The sequence below is a fragment of the Bemisia tabaci genome, chromosome 1, assembly GCF_918797505.1.
Source record: "Bemisia tabaci chromosome 1, PGI_BMITA_v3".
Taxonomy (NCBI): Eukaryota; Metazoa; Arthropoda; class Insecta; order Hemiptera; family Aleyrodidae; genus Bemisia; species Bemisia tabaci.
In genome coordinates, this window is record NC_092793.1 from 15,854,801 (window position 1) to 15,875,045 (window position 20,245).

General features: G+C 42.4%; 1 protein-coding gene across 1 annotated transcript in view; it reads left to right on the forward strand.

The window, feature by feature from the left end:
- The first annotated feature begins 4,241 nt into the window (after nt 1-4,241).
- Nucleotides 4,242-20,245, forward strand: part of LOC109040367 (uncharacterized) — a 57,110-nt gene continuing 41,106 nt past the window's right edge. The window contains exon 1 of the mRNA XM_019056302.2: nt 4,242-4,424. Within this exon, the coding sequence (XP_018911847.1) occupies nt 4,410-4,424 (15 nt within the window). The 5' untranslated portion in view covers nt 4,242-4,409. The remainder of the gene's footprint in view (nt 4,425-20,245) is intronic.

Genomic DNA, 20,245 nt, shown 5'->3' on the forward strand with positions numbered 1-20,245 from the left:
TTTATTGTAAATTCCGGCAATATTGCCGAAGACAATGCCAACACACTCTCATACGATTTCTCGAATGGCCACTGCTAACGTAGCCCTTGAATAAGCACCAATACAAATGAGACAAACGGAAACAACACAAAATGGACATGTAGCAAGGGAAAGGACTCGCGGTAGTCGCGGTGATGACGGCGCAGGGATACAACTATTTGTACTTGATGGATGTCCGTGTTGCGTCTGCAAAACTGAAGGCGCGATGGTGTGAGGCGTGAGCTTCCAATGCACCGCTCTAACTATATTGGCAAAGAGGTGTCGCTCAGAATCGGGAAAAAGCTTGAACAGTTTAGGCCCGTTTACGTCTCTTCTATCTTCGGCTGAGTGGACACTCGATTTTTCCTTTTCTTTTCAATTTTTTTCCTTCTCGCTCCTTGTAGAGAGAGTTTAACTGCCTTCTCATTTCTCTTCTCTAGTTGAAAGACCACTCGTTGAGAATTTTTCCTGATCTTCTCATTTATTCAATGCTGTTTTAGATCCTGAAATCTACTATATCCCATCTAGCTGAGGTGAACCATGACGATTTAATCTTTTTTGAACATTCTACCCATAAAGCAGGGCCTGGTCCTTTTATTTAATTGATGTTATTTCGCTTTCAATGTATTCTTGTTTTCCTATCTTCTTGTATAAAAATTTGTTGTTTGCACTGTTGGTTATTTTTTCTGTGATTAAAATTTTATCGTGTACTCCAGTTCGGTGCTGTTTTGCATTCTCATACTCTTTAATCCTTTTTTGCATGGGCCTTCGCCTTATTGCCCGCTTGAGTATAATAAATAAGTAATATAAAAATTGTATAAATATAAGGTGACGGGGAGGGAGACAGGGCGATTTTGCCTAAAACAGAAAAATCCCCCTCCCTCCCCCCCCCCCCCGGACGGCGGAATCCCTAAACCCGACCATATCCGACATATACGACCCAAGGCCGACGCACAGACGGAGCCCGGAGGACGAACGGGGACAAGCGAGGGGTCGAAAAAACGGCATTCCGAGGCGTAGCGCCCATCCGGGGGCCGAAGTCGGAAATTCCCGGAACTTAAGCTCCGGCCGCCCGGAGGCATCCGGGAGCCGAATTCCGAGCCGAAAAGACGGAAGGGGACAGGAGTGTTTTTCCGAAAAAAACCCTTCAAGGGCTTCAACACCCCGGAGGATCGGGCCGTGAAACCCCGCGGAGGGACGAAGAGCCGGCCGCCGCGGGGTCCAGCCGACCAATTTTCAAAAGCGTAGGATACGGGAGGACCGAGAGACGGAGCCGGGAGTCTCAAGGTCACGAAATCCGTCCAATCCTTTTATTACTTAGACTAGGGGCCTGTGGCCAACCACTGAAAAAAAAAAAAAAAAAAAACTACACGTAAAAAATCGTAGAACAACCATGTTCAACTTATTTCAGAGATGAATGGATTCAAAAGCCGACGGTTGCATTGAACGCGAAAGAAAGCGTATTTATCTCTGAATGCAACGTTATGAACCACTTTCTATGTACTATTTTTGATCACCGTTTTTAAATAGCTGACAAACAGTTTTTTGGAAGAGTTTCCCTGCAGTTCTCTAAATGATCTCAAATATAAGCGTCAAAAATGTCGACGTGATATTTTCTGTTTTAGTTCGGTTTTTTTATTATTATTATTATTCTTTTTTTTTTATCAATCTAAAATTAATTTTACGCGCATCAAGTCTCAGAATCCCTGCATCGTTTAAACATCGTCCGAGTTTCCGAATCGTTGCAATCAAGATACATATTTACCCTTTAATTGTGGTAAAAACCGGGCAGGGACTGCCATAAGAAATGAAGCGTGGTCCTAATTTTGCGGCGATTTCAGCGTCGAGCAAGCCAGGGAAGGGAGCGCGGTCGAGTGTCGAGTCATCTTCTTAGTGTGATGCACCTCCAATCCGGCTAGCGCAATGTACCTTTACCCGTAGTCGAGTAGTTATCGCAAATAACTCTCGCATTACGTTTGGTGAAATGCGAGAAGTATTCAGGCAGTCTTGTAGGCGCTAATAATCGCTCGAAGCCGACCGCACTCTTTGGCGCAATGCGAGAAGTATTCCAGCAGTCTTGCAGGCGCTGATATGAGTTCGACGCCGACCGCACCCGGTACCGTGTTCGGCGCGATCATTCGAACACGCGTTAGGATAATCGCGGCTTTGAACATTGGGGCTTAAAGACCCATGTTGTGTTTCGACGCCGAATGGGCATTCCAACGTTGCCTCGTTTCTCCCGATAAAATATGTTTTCTGAGAAAAGTTAGGAAATTGCTCTACGTTCGCTTTATTAAGTTGAACAGACCATTGGATTTCCATGACTACAAACGCCTCGGGCAGCCGCATTATCAGCTGACCGAAAAAAAATCGCTCGGAATTAACGAGAAATTGCGCATCTCCTGATGGGACGAACGGGATAACCGATCTTTCAAAGGGTGTAAGGAGCACGGGGTCCCTCTATTTTTCCGGCCAGTGGGGGTCCGGGACAGTTAAGCCGGTTAAGACGGACCCGCGCCCGGATTGGCCCCGGCGGTCCCCGCTAATTTTTGACCCGAAGTATTGGGCTTACGTAATTATATATCGTGATTATTTTAAGGTCTAGTATAAGACCATGGCATCTTAGGAGTGTCGTTCAGAATTTTCAAGAGTGGGCTTTTTAAAATGTATGAGTGTCTTTAATATTGGAACACCTTAACAACGTATCTCGTTTCTCGTTTGCGGTGTTTAAAAACGAGTGTTCCTATTTTGTTTTTCAAGGAGGAATGAACATTATTTCTCGAACTTTTCTCAAAATTCGTTTCGCATAGAGGAGACAAAATCAGGGAAGTTTTCAAGAACCGACGTTGAGTAGTTCTCCATTTAAAAATGAAGTATGACAGGAGCGAGATGTGTGGTTTGGGAGTTTCACCTTCAAAATACAGATTTTTGCAAATGCAGTCCTGTTGCTGATCGTGAGTGACGTCGAACTTTTGTTGAGTTGACATTCCAATATCTGAGAGAATTCTGGAGAGTTTACAAGTGACATCACTTGTGGTGTATGAGCGAGGACTCGAGGAGCCATGCATCAGAAAAGTTATTTTTAAAAATGAATATGAGCATCCATGTGGGGAGTGACAGTTAGTAAATCAATGGCATTGACGTATGCTACGGTCACAGTCCTTGTTTACACAGCGCGTAGCAGACCAGTGCTACTGTGCGAAGTAAAAACGTCCTGTGCACCTTTAGACGTTGCCAAATTTCCGCAGACAAAACACGAATTTTGGGGAAAATTCAAGCTCATTTTATTCCAAATGTCTTATTATTACGAATCGTGTTCGTAATTTGAGGTAGTGTCTAACAATTTCCTGGAAAAATGTTCATGCCTTTCCTCAGAAATAAATATTTTCTGAAAGTAAATTTCGCAACATTCGAATGTTTCGGCGTTTTTCCTTAGAGAACGTGATAAAACCGATTTGCGATTAGTGTTTATTGCTTCAACAAAAATTGATGTATTACCGTATGAATCTGTCATTGCTGACAGATGCTATAAACGGTGCTGTCACACCGAGTAAAAACGCCGTATAAGCATCCGAATGTTACCATATTGCCCTCGATTAAATATTTATTGATATGGTGTATCACGGATGCTTTTCTTTGAAATTTTTCGGTACGATAGGTGGAGTAATGTATGAAATTCTCTGGAAAGTTTACAGAGAAAAATTCATAAAATTTTCATAAAATGTTATGGTTTATAGAGAGAAATTTTGCATCGTCCAAGGGTTTACGTGTCGTTTTTCCTTAGCACGTCAGGATGGATGCCAAATATGGTCAAATACGCTCGGTAATGAAAGCTCATTGACAATACTGCCTTGCTGAGGAAGAACGCCGTATGAACCTTTAGGCGTTGCAACGTTTCCTTTGATAAAACACGAATTTCCTGGTAAGCTTGTGAATATTTTTCTTCCAAATTTCCAGATAATTTTGCTCGCAATTTTTCCGAAAAGTCCTAAAATTTTCAAGGGAAAATTTGCATTACTTTCCTAAAAAATGAACATTTTATCGATGGAAATTTGGCTACTCTCGAATGTTCTTACGGCGTTCTTCCATAGTGCGGCAGAATAAGAGGGAGGTGCTATTTGAAAATAGGGCAATAATGGAAAGAACACAACATGCTTTGAAGTGCTTTGAAGCGAATTTGTTTCCGATTCGCATACAATGTGTATGTCTCGATAGAAAATTAGAGACGGGTGGATGTGTTGTGCGGGTCGTATCCTTTTCTTATAGGTTTAGGGGATTACGATTGATTCGATGGAAAATTTTGCGGAAATCCGTTCCTTGGAAGCCCCTCGACAGAGTGCCGGATCAACAGTTGTTACCGTGGATCAAATTAAGGCCTGGAGGTGAACGAAATGATGGTGTGGCAGGTAGGGTGTATGGATACTCATTTGAATTTGTTTCGCGTTGGGTCACATCATTCAAAATGTATAGTGTACGATAAAAATTTTTGCGGTAGTATCCGTTACCCGAGAATATTCGCAGTTGAAGCCGAAAGTAGCGGCCGCGGCTGCCGAAATTCGGCAGTATTGCCGAAAATTCAGCATATTCTGCTGAATTTCGTCTGCCGGGACTGCAAATCTCGGCTGCAGCTATTAGTTATTACTTACTTATAAGTACAGTATTAGCTACTTTGTATATAGTCCAGTCTATAAGTCTATCTGCTATGGAATATCGGAATAGATTTACTCTTTTTTCCCACTTATAGCATCAAATTCAAGTGAGATGAAAGTCGCGCCGCAGGACGTGCTCGTAAGCGTGTGTTCGTATTCAATTGCGGCTGGCAACGCGCTGAAAAGTTATGCTTGTCGTATCGTTTGTTTTTGAAGGGGATTTGAAATTTTTTTGCATTGTTCGCTGCGGATCTGTAAAACCACACTCACTCTCTAACCTTTGCCGATTTCCAAGCCCATGAAAAAAAAAGATAGAAATAATACGAGAGTTTGCTTTGCATCAGTACCTTTCCGCATCCGAAAAATTTAATTGGTGACAAGTCACATGCGCTGCATTTTTTTCAGAGACAGAAATATTCAAGAATAATATCCTATTCGTATAAAAGTTAAGAAATTCTAATGGATCTCAAAACTTCTTTGCACAGGCACACTACTGTGTTGCACCCATCAACTTATCTAACATACAAAACTTTTTGACGATCTTCTTTGGTATTATTTCCTTCATTTGAGAAAAATCACTCCACAATTTTTATAAATCAGATCACCGTGCAACTACATTTGATCATTTGAATCGGTGACTTTGCCGTGCAGTTCTCACAGAAAATATGTAAAAATGACTTTAGACCTTTTTCACTCTCAAATTCAATGCTAATAAAATTGAACTAAAACTTTGTGCGGAGAGGGAGCAAAAGAGGTTATACCAAAAGAGGGACTGCAATAAATCGCTATTTTTGCCCTTATCGCAATTCTTGCGATTGGTAATAATTATTGCGTTAATAGAGACAGTATTGCCTTCTGAATCCTTTGAGCATATGAATTTTAGAATAACTGTGCCATTTTCCGATTGGTTTGCAAGTTTTAAGCGCTTACATAGCCTTGGAGACCGAACGTGAGCTGACAATATGATACAGTGAATACAAAGGAGTGACAGTGAAATACACATATAAGAGTCGCTTTCACAGCGCTCTCTGGCGCTCTGCGACACCTAACCGCCACGGTACCCGGTCCTCCACAACCTGTCAGGGGGTTGGCACTCCCGCATTTCATTTAAAACCCCCTGTCGCCACCCTTCCACTAAGCGTCCCCTTCGTTTCCTTCCAGGCACACATAACCAAGCATTTCTTTGTCAACCTCTCCTCGGTCACTCTGTTAACATGATCGTACAGACAAACAGTTTGGTCATGACGTCGAATACGATGTCATTTTCGACTTCTATGATCTGACGCACTCTATCATTACGGACCCGATCTCTCCTAGAAATTCCTGCCGACCTCCTCCAGAAATTAATCTCCGTTGCTCTTAGCATATCCTGAGTCCGTTTCTTCAGCCGCCAAACTTCACATCCGTACGTTAAAATACTTTTAATTACAGCGTTGTAAATTCTCCTCTTATTACCTTTCGAAATCGCTGATTCCAGAGGATTCCATTTAACATCGCTATTGCCTTCCTTGCTAGGGTGCCTTCCAACCTGGATCAACTGCACTCACAAGTAGATATTTATACCTCGCGCAGCCTCTGATCTGCTGTCTATCCTCCAACCCAGATAGAAGATGAAAAGTGCGGAGACATTTCTAATTTTTAGCTCTGAAAACATGAGATCTAAGAAACAAACTTTCATTGATATTTTTGCCAATAATTAAACTGTTTCTATAGGTATCATTACTTTCTCTTTAGAAAATACAAATTCCTCTTGGTTGGATTAATTAACACTAAACTCATGTGAACCATCTGAAAGCCCTAAAATTAGTTCACCTTAGAGCTGTGTAGACATGGCAAAACTCTTGTTATACACTGAAAAGAAACTATAGTTAAAATTACTATGACAGTGATGTTTCAAGCGAGTGCTCAATAACCATCGATAAGTAGTGCTTTTATCATCAACCCTTAACATCCTAAATTTTTTTTTTCCGAAATTTTTAAAATTTTCTAACTTTTTGAAGTCACTAAAGCCTCCTAGGAGTAGTATCATGAAAATAAATTAGAAGAAGTTTTAGGTCATTCTGGCTTAGAAATGAACGTTATCCGGCAAGCTAGAATTTTGAGGGGTCAAATGACCCAAGATCCCATAAAATTTATTGGAGGTCAGAAAATGTGCCGTCTATATAGCACGTCAAGATGTTGAGGGTTAAAAAATCAATTTACTATCGTAGTAGCAAAATTACCAATGCAGTGGTAAGAACACAGTGGTTAACTTACCACTATCGCTGTTTAAGACTGGACGGAGTATTTCAGAATTTCAGACTATTTCAGAATTATTTAAGAATGAATATAAAACACCATTTATATGGTAATTTCTGGCATAGTTTTAAGTCCATTTTACGCAGGTATTGTACACTATTTTTTTGTGCACTTTAACCAAGAAGGCATCGAATCGGCGTCATGACGCGCAGCGTGCCTTCATCGGTATTCTTGCAAGCGTCAAAAATCCGGCGAATTGAGCAGCTGGCTACGCAACTTCGTAGCGATGAGGGGGGGGGGGGGGGGGTTAACGCGACCCTTGGGCGTCGTTCCTTTGGCCGGCAGAACAAATTACGCGCCGGCGAAAAGAATACGGACGCACTTAATCGAGTGCTTGACCATCTGATTAACGTTGATGGCCCGCAACTCGGGCCGATTTATTTGCATTTTTAATCCACGGAGAACATGCCCGCGTTTCGAAGCTTTTTCCGCGGCACGGTAAATGGCCCTCACCGATCCGAGGCGCGATTTAAAATTGCAAGAAGTGAATGTGTGTTGCGGTAGCCTCTCGATTCACCCTTCGTACTCTCTCAGTGGGGCTATTATTTTTCACCCCTTCGTTGCCCGCCCCCTGTTTTTAAAAATCAAGGATTCTGCATCTTCACCCCACCTAATTTACGCTGGCTCGTTCTGCTCTATAATTTGGCTTGACGTTCATCGGCGCTCACCGATGGTACACGCAGTCAAGAATTTCTGTACATGTGGTTACTTCGGGTTAATTTCTTCTGGTCAGATCAACCAAATGGACTTGGTTGATCGGGAGAATTTTCGGTGAAATCGAACAAGACCGCAGGCTGTACTCTGAGACATCTGGAGATGAAGAAAGTATCCTACTAGACTATTGCACTATTTTTTCTTTAGATGTCACTAAGAACTTGCAACTTTCGAGTAGCTAGCGCATTGAACTGTCACCAATACTGCCGTGCAAAGGAAGAACGCCGTACGAACAGGCGAGAGTTGCCAAATTGTCTCCGATTAAATGTTTCTTTTTGAGAAAAGTTATGAATATATTTCCTTGAAATTTTCAGACACTTTAGATCAAATTACATCCAAAATTATCTGAGAACTTGGAGGAAAAATATGCACCAAGTTTCCTGGAAATTCGCGATTTGCCTAAAGAAATTTGGCAACGCCTGAAGGCTTATACGTCGTTTTTCCTTATCACGGCCGGGCCGATTTCAGGGGGTGGCCACATGGGCCGCGGCCCATGGCGACAAATTTAGGGACGGCAAATTTTGCAATTTCTTTTAAATGTAGGTATAAAAAAAAATCGGATTCAGAAAAAAAATTACAAACGAAAAAAGGCGACAAAATCTCTCATTTCCTGAGGTATAGTAATTTCTAATTTTGTCGTCTTTCGGTGACACAAGATACAGCACCTTTAATTTGTCGAGTTAAGAGAGAAACCAAACACGCAATTTGGCATGGAGCGGCGCGGCGCAGAGAGCAATGATGACGAAGACTTGAGATGAAAAGGAGAAGCCCTCAGCGCGGCGGTCGGCATGTAACACATATTAGCACCTACAAGACTGCATGAATACTTCACGCATTGCGTCAAACATAGTGCGGTCAGCAGCACTCAGCAGTCGACGTGAAACGCATAGCGCCTACAAGACTTTATGAATACTTCACGCATTGCGTCAAACACGGTGCGTTCGCGGCGGCGCGGCAGAAGGTAAAATTATTAAACCACATTTATGTTTGTTCTTGCATAATTTTTACGTTCATTTCTTACAAATGGAAGGCCTTGTTCACACAGAGATAGGGTTACGGAACTTAACTTTTGCGCAAAGTTCCGAGAACTTTTGCTAGTAGTGTTGACAGGGCTTTCGCAAAAAATGTGTCCAACACGAGTAAACGCGTGTTATGCACCCCTCCCCCTCCGGCACGTTCACTTGATGGTTTTTATTGATGTTTCAAAACGAATAAGAAGGGGGCGGCAAACAGGCGGCCCATGGGCAGCAAGTAGGTAAATCCGGCCCTAATCACGGCAGAATATGATATATATAATACGAAGTTCGATCCTAGATGCCCGTCCCTGAATTTTAACGAGGTTGATTTTCAAGTGAAAGAAGCGGTCAATGTACCCCCAAAGAAATTCTAGATTAATGTAATGAGCGTTTAGGTCCCTTTGTACCCTACTTTTTGTATTAACACACAATTTTGGGTACTTTTTTTACTGTGTACGATCAGTTTCGTGTAGGAAAAAGTAGAATGTAATGAAAAATCCTTCGCAAACGCCCTACTTTCAAAAATTCCTCGATCCTTGTATCAATAGCTTATCCTGAGCTTGCTTCAAGTTTCTTCCAGAGACCCCATCTCAATTTATAATTTAAAAATATTTGAATATAGAGCTGGTCTTCAGTCAGCCTGATATCAGACCATGCCATCTAAAATCCTCCTAATGTCTATCAGCTGTCTAATGATCATTTGACGCTCTTCTCACGCCTGGAAGATGCCACACTAAAAAAATTCGTTTGTATGACTCAAACGTTTGAAGTTCCATGTCGGTAGACATGTGAGATCGCACGCTCGGTTCGTAAGATCGATTTTTACGATTGAACCGAACTGACAAAAAGACGTTCGATCCCAAGAAACGAACAAACATTCCCTCAGTTAATAGTAAATTGATCGTCAGTAACAAAACTTCTGTTTGAAAAATGTCTCGTTTGACTCCCTAAATGAATAAATAAATGAAAAACTCTCTATCTTCAAGTAAACAATGTTTTTCTCTTGAATAAAAAACCGCTATCGGGCTAAACTCTTTTCGATAAACAAACGGGAGTACAATAGTACATCCTTTTGAAATACAAACGTTTTTCAACGATTACGTCGCTGTCTTCCTTGGAAGCTCTAGCTTGACGAAAATATTTCGCGGGCCACAGCGCTGAATTGCAGACGAGCCTCAAGGCAAAATTCCTCCTTCCGATTACGCAAGGTTCCGGGACTCGAAGAGGAACCCCTGGTCCAGGGACAGCGACGGCACCCACCGGACCGCGGCGCGAGCATGTAATCGCGCAAAATGATAATCCTCGAAGAACACCGTTCAGCACCTTTAGCCGGCTAATGGACCAGAAAAAATGAGTTATAAATCGTGAGTCATGATTATGCCACTCTGGCGAAGCCGCATTCATTTCATCGACCGCGTAATTAATTTCCGATCGGATCCTCTGCAACGTTGCCAGGTGCTTGGGATTTTAAAAGAGTCTCCGAACGACCGAGATGGACTTTCTTGACACTTCTGGCAACGTGATGCACCAGTTTGCGCCAACGGCCTTGCACCTGTATGCAAGTTCTTTTGTGCCTTCCTATTTCGCATAGTCTGGTTGGATTCCTCGCCCGCACTTCTCTCAGAAACTTATGTGAGCCTCCAGAGGAAATGCAGCGAGCTGATTATTGAAATTGATGGACATAGCAATAGACAAAGAAGACAAAAAGGATATGGAGGGATCCTATTGGTGGAGGCGGGTGGTTGCAATAGACGAAGGACGTAGGTAATAGACTAACTAACGGCAACCCACGAGAGACCCGATAGTTAGTCCATCATTTACCCCATCAGTCTATAAAAACCACCCATTTCAAACAATCGGATCGCTCTTTACTCATTATGTCTTCTTTGTCTATAATTTTGTCTATCAATTTCAATAATCAGCTCGCTGAGCCTCCGGCGCCAAAAATCTTGTAATTGAGGGGCTTGGAGGACAAGGCGCATAAATTCAGTTTCAGCTACTTCGAGAAATACGTGTTTGAAGTTTTGACATTGCATGGATCCTAGAAAAAAAGTTCAAACTGATTATTTGATGCTTAAAAACTGGAATTTTGGAGCTAATTTTTCACAAAATATGCATACAGATTAAGTACTTTTACTCGAGATAATGAATATCTCAATTTTTCCGAAAACTGCACTTATGCGCCTTGTCCTAGGAGCCCTTCAATCGAGATATTGGTGTGTCTTCTCGGATGAGTGTCCTACGAATATTTAGGAAAATAATGTCAATCCAAAGACAGAGATGCCAGCTCAAAGTTTGCAGCTCAATAGGGAGTTTTTAATAATTTTTTCAGTTCTATTCTAGTGAGTTTAAATCCAACACGGAGCAGTCGAGGCCACCGCTCCAGCACCCGGAACTTTCAACTTCTGAGTCCGGAATAGGTGGTATGTTCATACAGCCCGTAACTTTTTTCAGCGTGAAAAACTGGAGTAATATGGGCACAGATCGGAATATACTCTCTTTGTAGAGTAAAAACTCCTCTTACAGAGAGGCATCGACTCTTCTTGCGGAGTTGGCTTCGCTCTTACGTAACGAATTTCACCTCTCGTTCGAATCACCCGAGTTTTTTTAAAGCGAAATAGGCTCGAGGATTAAATGCACTCCGGTTTTTACTTCGAAATTCTTAGCAGTGTATGTATAGGCCAAGGCCGCTTTCTGCGTAGAGTCAAGACTTCTGTATTCGAATATTGAAACCGGAAAGGCAGCGGTCCTGATTCGAATCTGAATTGAATATTTAAAATTAACTCGGCCACTGTGTTGTCGCAGCATGTCAGCGAATATTTAGGTTTGGTCCAATGATATCGAAAATAAAAAATTAAAAAAAAGTGAAGTGTGAAGATAAAACCAGGTGAACGAAATGCAATGGAGGCGTCGACAAGAAACGCCCCGCGGGTTAGGTGCCCGCTTCCCAGGCTTGTGAAGCGAATTATATAATGCACATGCTGTTTCGTGGCGAGCAAAAACAGATCCGACCTTGATCAATAAGTAGCGAGTTTCATTAAACTTGTTTTCGGCAGTTATTGTGATCACTCTTTCCTCGGTCTCTTTGTTCGCGCTTTCTATCCTTTTCCACTGTGAGTCCAATCGTCTGTTTTTTTTATCGACCAGGAATAGAACGGAGCATCGCGGAAGGAAGGGAAAAAACAAAAACCGCTAAGTGGCAGGATATGATTAGAACAGCTTGACTGCCGAGGTGAGGGTTGACCTCTTGTCTTGGAATGTTTGATAATGGACCAATATGAGTGAAGGTGCTAATGAGGACTGTTGAATGCGACCTTAAATTCGTTGAAAATTTAAAGTATCACTCGTTAATACCAAGCTTTTTTCACAGTTACTTCAGGTCTGACGATGACACGGGCTTTAGGAAATTGGCCTGCTGAATCAAACTCCGTACGGAGTACGGAGTGATCCTATTGGTTGAAATGGATGGTTCATATTAGAGTACCTATATTGAGAGAGTATGGCCACTGAAGTTACCACCTCTGATTGGCTCAGCCATCTTAGGCTAAATGGAGCCTTTAGGACCCAAAAATGGCGGACGCCATAAAGTAATGTAATGCAAAATGACTCAAAATGTAGTTTTCTTTGCTTATCGTAACGAGAAATTTACTCAAATGCACCATTGCGACATCTTTACATATTTTTAAGGCTAATCGTGTGCAATTTTTGAGAAAAATTATCTTAGATGTAGTAAGGTTGGCAGCAAGTGCGGTTGGTAATAACCGTCAAAAGTTGGCAATGACCCCCCTCCCATCCACAAAAACCAAAACAAAGCACCGCCATTTTTGGGTCCTAGGCCTCTCCATGGGGCCCAGTGGCCATACTCTCTCAATATAGGTACTCTAGTTCATAATGAGTAAGGAGAAAATGATGGACTAATTATAGGGTCTTTCACATCGTGGGTTGCCGTTCATTAGTCTATTATCTACCTTCTTCGTCCATTACAACCACCCGCTTCCACCGATAGGATTTCTCAATAGCCCTTTCGTCCTTCTTGTCTATAGCTTTGTCTATCAATTTCAACAATAAGCCTGCAGGATATCGTGGGTGCGTGGGGTGTACCCTCCATTACGTCTTCAACTTGAGAGCTATTTTGAAGTTTTGGAGTTCGTTTCAAAGTTAACCAGTTCACGGAGAAAAAAACTTCGTGCGTGGGACTCGAAGTTGAGGTCATATGGATCTCTGAAATTTACGGATCACGTATCTAAAAACTTGAGGTCGAGCTGTCGAAGTTCGGGTCAAACATCTGAAGTACTTCGATGTATACCGAAGGGTTCGGGTCATACATCTGAAGTACTCCGGTACATACCCAAGTGCCTCGATGTCTGACCCGAACTTCAGCAGCTCGATCTCAAGTTTTCGGATGCGTGATCAGAAAACTTCAGAGATCCATATGACCTCAACTTCGGGTCCCATGCACGAAGTTTTTTTTTCCGTTTGGCACAGTCGTGTTTCTGGGGAAAATTTACAAAGGCTTCAGGGCTTGAATCTTAAATTCCTGATACATGCAAGAGCTTCATTATGACTTGCCGAAAGGTAAAAATTAATCGAAATTTGCTGAAATTTCATCTTAGATCCTGGACTGCCTGGTGGTCCACACGGCGAGAAAAACTTCGTGCATGGGACCCGAAGTTGAGGTCATATGAATCTCTGAAGTTTTCTGATCACGCATCCGAAAACTTGAGGTCGAGCTGCCAAAGTTCGGTCGGAGTTCTGAAGTACTTCGGTATGCTGAAGGGTTCGGGTCACGCATATGAAGTACTCCGGTACATACTGATGTAATTCAGATGTCTGACCCGAACTTCGGCAGCTGGGCCTCAAGTTTTCGGATTTGTGATCCGAAAACTTCAGAGATCCACATGACCTCAACTTCGGGTCCCATGCACGAAGTTTTTCCTCCGTGCATGGACTTGCGTAACATTACAACATGCGAGTGGGTTGGAACGTGAACGGCGGGTAATGGTGGCGCGCGGTGAGAGATCGGCTCCAAGGCCAGTCTTGAGGAAGAGCTCAAATTTCCGGATGGTGCGGCTTATTTCCCCGGATTCTGAAGGGAAGGCGGAACGCGCGGCGCTGATGGCGCGATCGCTGGTCGTGGAGGGTTCGCGTGAAAAAAGGCTGCCCCGTGATCAGCACGGCGCGCGCGCGGCGCGGCACTCCGGCAACTGGAGCGGAAAGCTGTCCACCGATCGGATCTGATCGTGCTCTGCTTCCCACCGACTCGTGCAGTGTGCTCCGCTGCACGCTGCTGCAGTTGGTGATGTCACAACACGCTTTCCACCGGTGCGCCCCCGTGTTGCCCCGCGGGGAGAGTAGCAACACCCAAATTTTCGAAATCGAGTTTTCCTAGCACACGACTTGTAACAGCTAAATTCGTCTCAATTTTGAAAAAAAAACCAAGAATAATGAGGATGAGGAAGCAGTACATGCGCAAAAAATGACGTCATCTCAGAAAAAAACAGCAGTAATAAGTCCTAGAGTCCCATTATATTGACAGAAAAGACGATGCGAATCCATTTCTGATTGGTTCCTGTGTTTAAGACTTTTGTAAACGTTGCTAGAAATTTTCGTCCAATTATACGATCAATTATAAATTCAGACCCACCCCGCAATGATAACTATACGATTAAGTTCACTCGTGCTTGCAAAGGAAGCGCATTAAAATTGATTTTTCAATCCAATAAATTCGTCATATGATAGAAGACCCTTAAAATGTAGAACCGAAAGGTAAAACTCCCCGTTCTCTCTCTCCCCCCTCCTTACCCACACCTACGAATTCTATAGATATTACTGCTCATGTTTCAGTTCGAAATCATATTCTTTTGAGCTGAAATTACACTTATTGGCTTCAGGGCCGGATTAAGGGGGTGGCCACATGGGCCGCGGCCCATGGCGGCAAATTTAGGGGGCGGCAAATTTTGCAATTTTTTTTTAAAAATAGCCATTAAGAAAAATCGAATTCAGAAGAAAAAAATACGAACGAGAAAAGGTGACAAAATCTCTCATTTCCTGAGAGTATATCTCTAATTGTGTCGTCCTTCTGTAATACAATAGACAGCACCTTTAATTAGTCGAGTTAAGACTAAGAGAGAAACCGAACACGGAATTTGGCCTGGAACGGCGCGGCGCAGAGAGCAATGATGACGAGAACGTGAAATGAAATAGCGGCGGTCGGCATGTAACACATATTAGCGCCTACAAGACTGCATGAATACTTCACGCATTGCGTCAAACACAGTGCGTGCAGCAGCGGTCGGCCCGAAACGCACAGCGCATGTAAGACTGTAGGAATACTTCACGCATCGCGCCAAACACAGTGCGGTCAGCGCGGCGCGGCGGCGGAAGTTAAAATTACTAAACCACATTTATGTTTGTTCTTTCGTAATTTTTTGGTTCATTTTTTATAAATGGAGGGCCTTGTCCATACAGAGATAGGTTTACGGAACTTAACTTTCGCGCCAAGTTCCGTGAACTTTTGCTAGTAGTGTTGACAGGGCTTTTGCAAAAAATTTGACCAACACGAGTAAACGCGTCTTATACGCCTCTCCCCCTCCGGCAAGTTCACTTGATGGTTTTTATTGATGTTTCAAAACGAATGAGAAGGGGGCGGCAAAATACAGGTGGCCCATGGGCGGCAAGTAAGTAAATCCGGCCATGATTGGCTTCCACTGCGCTGCGTAAGCCCTTTCTACTTATTTTAAAGTACTTATAACTTTCACCAGAATGATGAGAAAACCATGAGGCTATGTGATAGATTTGTCATGTTAATGCTGGAAAAATTAGAAGTTGATGATAATCGGCGTCGCCAAGTTGCACCATCCCTTATAATACTGCCCGAAGATTGTTCCCAACCGTATGATGCATAGCATGAGAAATGCCATCGGTAACATCCAAGAAAAGTTTTGTATACATTTTCAATCACACTCCCTGCGATTAAACTGTTCGCAGTAAATTGTTCGAGATTATAACAAGATACCCTCGCGAAAAGCTAGGAAATTTCACTTAGAAGAACAGGGCTCAAGACTGATTTTTAAAACGAAAACTAAGAATACGCCCAAATGAGATTTTCAAGCAGTTATAGTCGGTGCAATCAAAAGAATTCAATTATCTTTCAAAAACTTCTAAGAAGTTTGCAAGCACCTCTAAGAATATACATAAAAAAAAATCTCAATGGCTTTCAATTATTATGCCTTAAAAATGAGAATTTTTTTCGGATATTCTGAGACGTGCCCTGAGTGATGATGACTTCTTTAAAGTGATACGACCATTTGATCACCAAGGGGCTCGTGTTGCCTACGCTCGAAAATGAAGGGAAACTAAAAATGAGTTCAAGTTACCTCTCCTTATTCGAAAAATGATGTTTTCGAGATGTCTTCTGCGGAGTGGTAACTTATTTTAGGTGATACCACTATTCGCCCACCTAGGCGCTCGTGTTGCATACACTGAAGACTGAAGGGAAACTAATGCGATCACCAAGTCTTTTCTCTTTTACTATCCCTGTCTTCTGCTACTTATGCTTTAAAAAGCGAATGTTGGTCAGCATGGTCGTACGTATTTGATATTTTGGAGGCCTTTATTGCGAAAAGAGGTCATTTTTCTGAACGACCGTGTTGATGTCACTACTATAACAGCGTCCGTGCAATCTGTATTTACAATTTTAGTTTTAGAGTACCAAGGTACTGGTACGCACCTTCCTGATGTACCAAGAGCACATATGTATGGGAGAGTATTGCCATCTCAATCCTTTTACTACAGAAAAAGTGTGCCGCTCTCCCACTGGTCGGCAAGTTTTAAGCTTTCATGGTTGATGGTATCACTTTCTCTCCTAGTTTTTACCCATTGACAAACAAGATGGTGACAGAGCTCTGGATGTGACAGAGATTTTTGTATTTTCTTATTTTCAATGTCTGAATAATTGAGTTCTGACCAAACTTTGATTGATATTTCTGCCGAAAATTACACTTTTAGTGTGATTATAATCCATTTTGTACCCGATAATACGAATTCCTCTTGATCGACTCTCTTTACATTGGGCCAATAAAGAGTTCCATGGGGAGCATAAAATTGATGAACCAATCAGAATCGGCACGGACATGGCAATACTCTTCCATATACAAGTACTCTGCAGGGTGTACCGGTCTTGCACTTATGATGAGATTTCGTGGAAAATGCCCAAGTGGACCAAACCTGACAACATTTGAGATAAAAAAAATCAAGAAGCCGAATTTGAATGACATTTGTTTATATTTTAATTCGAGGCAGATGGATCTGGATAGGCGGGCAGACGCAGTGTGAGGAGCGGAGGAAAGTTGTCGCGCAGTGTTGCCGAATCATGCTGAAAATCAGCAATTTTCCTACTCGTAAATCACAGCAAAGCACGGAAAGTTGACGAGACGATCTGGGAACCTGATCGTGACGGGAGGGTGCGAATGAGAGGAGGGGGAGGAGGGGGTGGAGGACGTCTCTGATCCGGTCCCCAGAGTCCTAACGCCTAACGCCATCCGCGTCGTCAGCCGTCTAACCACGGCGAGGTGCCGGGCGTCCGCGCCGCGGCGCGGCGTGAAGTCATTTGCTGCGGCTTAGCGCCGAGAAATTAGATTTTTCCCGTCATTTGAGTCCGCGCATCACTCCTCTGACGCCTCTCAAATCTGACGTGAACATGCAACGCCGCCAATTCAAAAAAATAAATAAATATGATCACTCTGAGAGAAGTACCGGAGAACTACTCAGGATCGTATTCAGGAACGACTTTCCTTAAACGGCTCCTTCCCTCACAAGGCCCCACTTTTTTTACTTAGTGATTACGGGAGGCTTAAAGATCCTATAACATAGTATCATAAAAAGGACAATTGTAACAAATTTCCGGTAAAATTCAACGGCATACCTTTAAACACGGATCCTTGCAAGGGACTACGACAATTTGACAAAAGAAAAAGAATAATTAAAATTACTTTCCGAGAGAAAGGCAGTTTTCTTGATTCCTTAAAATTTAATTTATCCACTCCTTATCAGGCATATCAATTTACTTGGTGACTTACATCTTTTTTTCTAAGGAAAGGGTACATCTTTTTGGTCATGCAAATTGCCCACACTCATGAATTAAGAACACAGGGTGATATTTTAAGAAGTAGAAAGTTCCGGTGGTTCAAGTCCTTGTGATTGAACCACCATCGAATCCTTCCGGGCCTTGAGCCAAGAATTACGTGACTAGGTTAGGAGTGATAAATCTGGGTTCATTTTTGCACCACTACCCTCGTCACCTTACTCTCATTCCTCAGACACACGTGAGTTATATAACGTGATACTCGCAAGCGGTAAATGAATAGCGATGAATCGGACATGTTCTGCTTAAATACCGGTTCTATCCTTACATACAGTAAAACATATAATATAAGTAAAACATGAGTAAAATTGTGAGGAAGCACATTCAAGTCAGCTTTGCTCGAGATATCCTTACCGAGAACTTTTCATTAAAGCCACGTAGGGTTTACATGTGATAAAAGGCACTGTCCAATTTGACAATCCGGATGACATATTTTGCTTTCAGTATTTTTCGTTTTTAGGGAAAACTGTTTTTACGGAGACGGCAAAAGTGAATTGCTTTGCTTTTCCTCACAATTTTCCCCCCCAAAATTTAAAGCAATACCTGGATTTTATAAAAATATTTCCGAGATATTGATGTGGATCCCATTAATTGACAGCAAAACGCACAACTCAACCAATCAAAGCTCAAACTGGACTAATATTGATAGTTTTTAATGATAAGAAGGCATAAAGACAACGACGCACTAATCGCAGAAGCATTTATTTACTCTTCTCATTTAAATCTCTCTTGTCCAACTTGGTGAAGACCCGACCGTTGGGTTGCAATCCGGTATTGATGTCTAAAAATAGCTCTGCCAAGACTTAAAAGTTCGAATATTCAAAGCGCTTATCCATAATTAATGACGAACAAAAATGATGATGACTCGCTTTCAACTCCGCATCCGTGAAAAATTTCATCGGAGTTTGAGGGTCGCTGCGTTCTGCAAGTTAAGACCTAGGTGTGTCCGGTGCAGATCCATTTAGCTGTGCGCATAATTGCTTCGCGTATTTTTTATTGACTCCGTATGTCGTTTTCTTTTTTCGTCACCTTGACTCAGCCGCCGATTGTCAAGAGCCGTGCAGTGGCGTGGCGTGTTTTGCGATGTATCGATCGATCTGCCATTTAAACCTATGGAAAAAGATCGATAAACAGGGTGCTCGCAACGGACACCTTAATAATCGATTTTTTACCATAGCTACAAATGGGGAATTATCGATACTCGCTCATTCACGCCACGCCACTGAGAGTCATGCTGCCGGGCCGGAAGAAAAACGCCGTATGAACATTCGAAAGTTGCCAAATTTTCTTTGATGAAAAACTCATCTGTGACGAAAGTTATGAATCCTCTCCCTTGAAATTTTCAGATACTCCAGATGAAATATCGGATTCAGGTCACTGTAAGATTTGAAGGTAAGTATTCACAAGTTTCCCAGAAATTCTTGAATCATCGGGAGCAGTTCAGCATCGTTTGAAGGCTCATACGACGTTTTCCCTTGTGCGGGAGTATGTCAGATCCGAGTTTCCGGATGGGACAAAGAGGCATGCCTTTCATAAAATGCAATCAAACCGAAATCGATAGTTTTCCGCGTGACTATGTCCCAGCCCGTCGTTGCAGCTTCCTTTCTGGGAAGCTGAAGCATTTACGCACAGCTAATGCTATAGTCCGGAAATTCATGGTTTCCACGTTCAAATGCTCGGCTCATGTCTATGCATGCATGCTTATACTTCCGTAATTTGCGCAGCCTCGTTAAGAGCAAAGATGAACACACGAAAGATCGTGCTGCAAATAGTAACGTCGGCGGTGGCGATTCCAGCAAGTTGGTAACGCTGTTAATACTCCGTTTAAATCTATTGAAAATATCGAATTTAGTGAGACAGGCTACCTCACTTGGAATCGATTGTTTAACATAAATTTAAATTGGAGAAAACAGTGTTGGGGGAAGAGGGTCAAACCTCCTCTAACCATGACTTTGAAGTGTCTCCCCGCAATGACAATTTCAACAACTTTTAACCTCTCGACTTGGCCTGGATTTTTTAAATCTTCTCTGTCTCTGTATATTTTTTTCTATTTTCCATCTATTTAATTAGAAGTAGTATAAGTTTCAATATAAAAGGCAAGATTGGTAGATTAGCTAGTTAAAATCTTAAATTATTCAAAAAAATAGACGAGAGTACTTTAAGTATACAAATCCGTGGGAACGATACCAAATCCAGGAGCAAGAATTTTTCTCGGCGTAGTCCAATATGTTTCCGGATATGAATATAAAATAATAACGTGAACTCCTGACAAGATTCTTCGATCGTGCTCTGGGCAAACACATGAATGAGGCGGCCATAATGCGTGAATCAGTCTGGAGTTTATGATTTGAGTGGGTAATTGGTCGATCACGGGCCACTTATTCTTTGCGCATGAATAGACGGACTGC